Genomic DNA, 3,487 nt, shown 5'->3' with positions numbered 1-3,487 from the left:
AAGTAAGTGTTTTGGTCGCCGTGAGTAAGCCAATCAGCACAACTTCTCTGGATCTAGTAGATTTCTTCCTGTTTGAGCAGGTTCTCCATTTGCATATGAAACACACCGGAGCAGGTTCTCCATCGACTATAGCCCACTGCTCATTCATGCATGTGACCCCCTGCACCACGAGAAAATATCACCACTGTAACCAAGATAATCCATATTGTAATCATTAAGGGCATTACTAAATGGTTGCATACAACGTTGGAGGTGTGCAACTCCACCCTCTTTCTCATGAGCATGCAAGATTACTTGAAGTCACCTTCAGATGGATTAATAACCTTGACCTAATTGTCAATTAAGGGAAGAGATAATGTTGATAACGGAATATGGGTGAACCTTCTTCATTTTTTAACGCTAGATTATGTTTTTTTGGTCTATTTGCTTGATTCTAATTATGGGCCAAGGATTAAAGATACGACTAGAGGTGGGGTCAATAGCAGACTACACATTCGAAATTTCTTATTTGATTTAGCGACTGCGGCATTATAAGTTCTCTAAAATGTAAATACAACTAAGATGATTTAACCTATATGAGACAACAGATATTGCAAAAAGACCAACATGTTACAGTAGCAAGCAACACTCAGTCAAATAATAATGCTCGGTAGAAAAATGTAACCACAAGTCAACGAGACAAAGATTTACCACGTGGTTCACGCCCTAGGACGGTGGTGACGTGAACCTAAGAAAGTACTCCATGACATGGACTCATCAAGTAATCTTGTAATGATGCCTTCTACAATAATGGAGATACATGCTATTTCTGAACTCGCAAAAAAAAAGATACATGCTATTTCGAAAGAAGACATTTAGATTATTAGAGGAGATGTGCCCAAACATGTACAAGAATGTACCAACATAGTATGCCACAACGACGTCAATGGCCTAGCATGAATCAAAACTAATAAACATACCAAACAACAATACAGCGAAATGAATGAATATAACCGGCCGTACATATAAGATAACTAGCTAGGGTCTACATGTGCATATGCATCCATGATTGTATCTGTGGTGGTGGGCATGACGAGCGTGCTTCTTGGCCTCTTTCTTCTTGTGGTGCTCGTGGATGGCGAATCCTGCGCTGCCGGCGGCGACAGTGGCGGCGATCTTCTCCTTCATCTTGTGCGACCTCGCATGCTCCGGGTCCTTCCTCGCCTCGTGCTTCTCGTGCTGTATACCGATCGTGAAGTGATTGTTAGTTCTAGTTAAGCATGAGTAATTCACATTACGTAGAAAATAAGTAGTACAACGCATGAGGTGTTTGCTGCGTACCCTAGCGTATGCTCCGGCGGCGACGGCACCGAGCTTGGCCAGCTTCTCCATGTGCTTGTGATGCTTCTCCTCCTTGCGGTACTGCTCGCCGCCGGCCTCGGTCTTGCCGCTGCTGCTGCTGTGGCGGCCCATCACAAATTAGCTTTCCGAGCTAGCAATGGAGTACCTCGGTGTGCGAACTAAACTCGTGCCTTGCCTTGTCTATACATGAGGAATGGAGGATGATGATCTGTGTTTGTGTGTTTGTGATATGTGCTTGACATGAGGGCATGCATGTCTCTTTATATAGGAGGATCTGTGTACGGGCGCAACATGCAGCTCGCACGTACGTGCGCGCCTTCCTCTTACGCGTTCTCAATTTTCAAGCAATTATTGAGCCTTGTTCATATCGATACCGACCGATCGCAGATATATTTCGCTTTCGTAGACTAGATGTGGCTCGATCAATCGCCCTCGCGTTTTCTTCTTCAGATAGAAAACGACACGCACGCCACTGGATTTCCAGTAGAAACGAAAACTACTCGAGGACGACCGAGTTCGTTTGCATTCTAGCTTAACCGCGTCGGCCGGCCGGTCGGTGCAACACGGCTAAGGATTTATTTTTTATTTTTTGTGCCTGGAACGGCTACGGAATTTTCGACACGACTAATTAACTTGTAACTAAGCAATACGTACGTGTCGCTAGCTCATGTGGACGTACGTGCATCTACCTGAAAGTAATTCCTCTCTAAAGAAATACTTCCTCCGGCCCAAAATAAGTGACTCAATTTTGTACTACTCCCTCCTTTTCGCTTTATAAGCTTCAAATCTCAAATCTCATCAACCAAGGCATTTTATTAGTAAAGGAATATATCTCGTACTTTATAAAACTACCCCAATTAAGCTCATGCATTAATTTGGATTAATTGCAGTGCATGCATGCTTAGCCAAAAGATGAGTAGGAACATTACATGCATTGATGTATTCCTCTTTAATTCTTACATGCAAAGATTTAATGCGCATTCGAAACTGAAAAATGAGATGAAAATAAGCCTTCTAAATTGAAAAAACACAAAAGTTGAGCTAAGCCTTATAAACCGGAAAGGAGGAAGTAACTTCTATACAAAGTTGTACTATAGTTAAGATACTTATTTTGGAACAGAGGAAGTATAAGATAGGGGTCTAAGCATTCTTATATTTCTTTACAAATGGAGTAACATTTTTTTTAAACGGATCCGTACCTAACGTATCATCTATGGTATCTATCCATGCAACAAAAAGGAGGCAAAGGGGAACCAACCTGCAGTAGGAAGGTTAGGAGGACGGTATTATCTCTAGCGCACCATGACTCAAGTTCTAAACTTGACACCAGTGCTCGTATTTTCATGAATTTATTTCACATCCTCCAGCGTTATGTATTTAGTGAGAGGAGACGTTCTCGTTGATTACGAAGGCGTCTGTAGCGACTTCGTCAATCGCAAGTTGATGTTTTGGTTCAGTCTCTCGAAGATGTTCATAAGAGTAGGATGAGTGTATGTGTGCATGTATGAGCATTTGCGGTTGTATTATGTCCAAAAGTAGCAGCAGAAGACGGTCATTTTTTCGCATCTATATTTATGTCAATATAAAAAGACCCAAAGGGACAGATCTAATTAATCTCGACCATCAAATCATGTCAATCCAATGACCTAGATTGCGTCAATGTCGAGCGCTCAACACATTTAGCGTGCAGTTAATTTCATGCCAAATATAATGCTAATTACTCCCTCCGTCTAGGTGTGTTAGTCACCTTACGAAAATCTAATATGTCCAAAAGTAGCAGCAAAAGACGGTCATTTTTCCGCATCTATATTTATATCAATATAAAAAGACCCAAAGGGACAGATCCAATTAATCTCGACCATCAAATCATGTCAATCCAATGACCTAAATTGCGTCAATGTCGAGCGCTCAACACGTTTAGCGTGCAGTTAATTTCATGCCAAATATAATGCTAATTACTCCCTCCGTCTAGGTGTGTAAGTCACCTTACGAAAAATCAGATTTTTTCAAAACATTTAGGCGCCGTTCATTAATTTTTCATCTCGATTCCCTCTCAACCTTGTTCGCCAGCCAGTTTTGCCTCCTATACCTCGTTATCTTCCAGCGATAACCCCTCCTTCCATTTTTTTCTCAGGCAATGATCAAT

General features: G+C 41.7%; 1 protein-coding gene across 1 annotated transcript; it reads right to left on the bottom strand.

Annotated features, from left to right (window-relative positions):
• Window positions 1-977: 977 nt before the first annotated feature.
• Window positions 978-1,562, bottom strand: LOC123059541 (abscisic stress-ripening protein 1-like). Its single transcript, XM_044482084.1, has 2 exons — window positions 1,321-1,562; window positions 978-1,218 (listed from the first exon to the last, which is right to left on the bottom strand). Exons 1-2 carry the CDS (start codon window positions 1,450-1,452, stop codon window positions 1,018-1,020), a joined length of 333 nt encoding a protein of 110 aa, XP_044338019.1. The 5' UTR covers window positions 1,453-1,562; the 3' UTR covers window positions 978-1,017.
• Window positions 1,563-3,487: the final 1,925 nt, after the last annotated feature.

This window comes from Triticum aestivum, chromosome 3A, assembly GCF_018294505.1.
Source record: "Triticum aestivum cultivar Chinese Spring chromosome 3A, IWGSC CS RefSeq v2.1, whole genome shotgun sequence".
NCBI classification, from domain to species: Eukaryota; Viridiplantae; Streptophyta; class Magnoliopsida; order Poales; family Poaceae; genus Triticum; species Triticum aestivum.
The sequence above is the reverse complement of the archived record's forward strand: the minus strand, read 5'-3'. Positions and strand labels throughout refer to the sequence as shown.

Bases quoted from the DNA above. Each gene is read 5' to 3' on its own strand.
- LOC123059541 (XM_044482084.1), bottom strand. From the start codon at position 1,452: ATGGGCCGCCACAGCAGCAGCAGCGGCAAGACCGAGGCCGGCGGCGAG. The intron at 1,219-1,320 runs GTACGCAGCAAA...ATCGGTATACAG, and splicing joins CCGCCGGAGCATACGCTAGG to CACGAGAAGCACGAGGCGAG.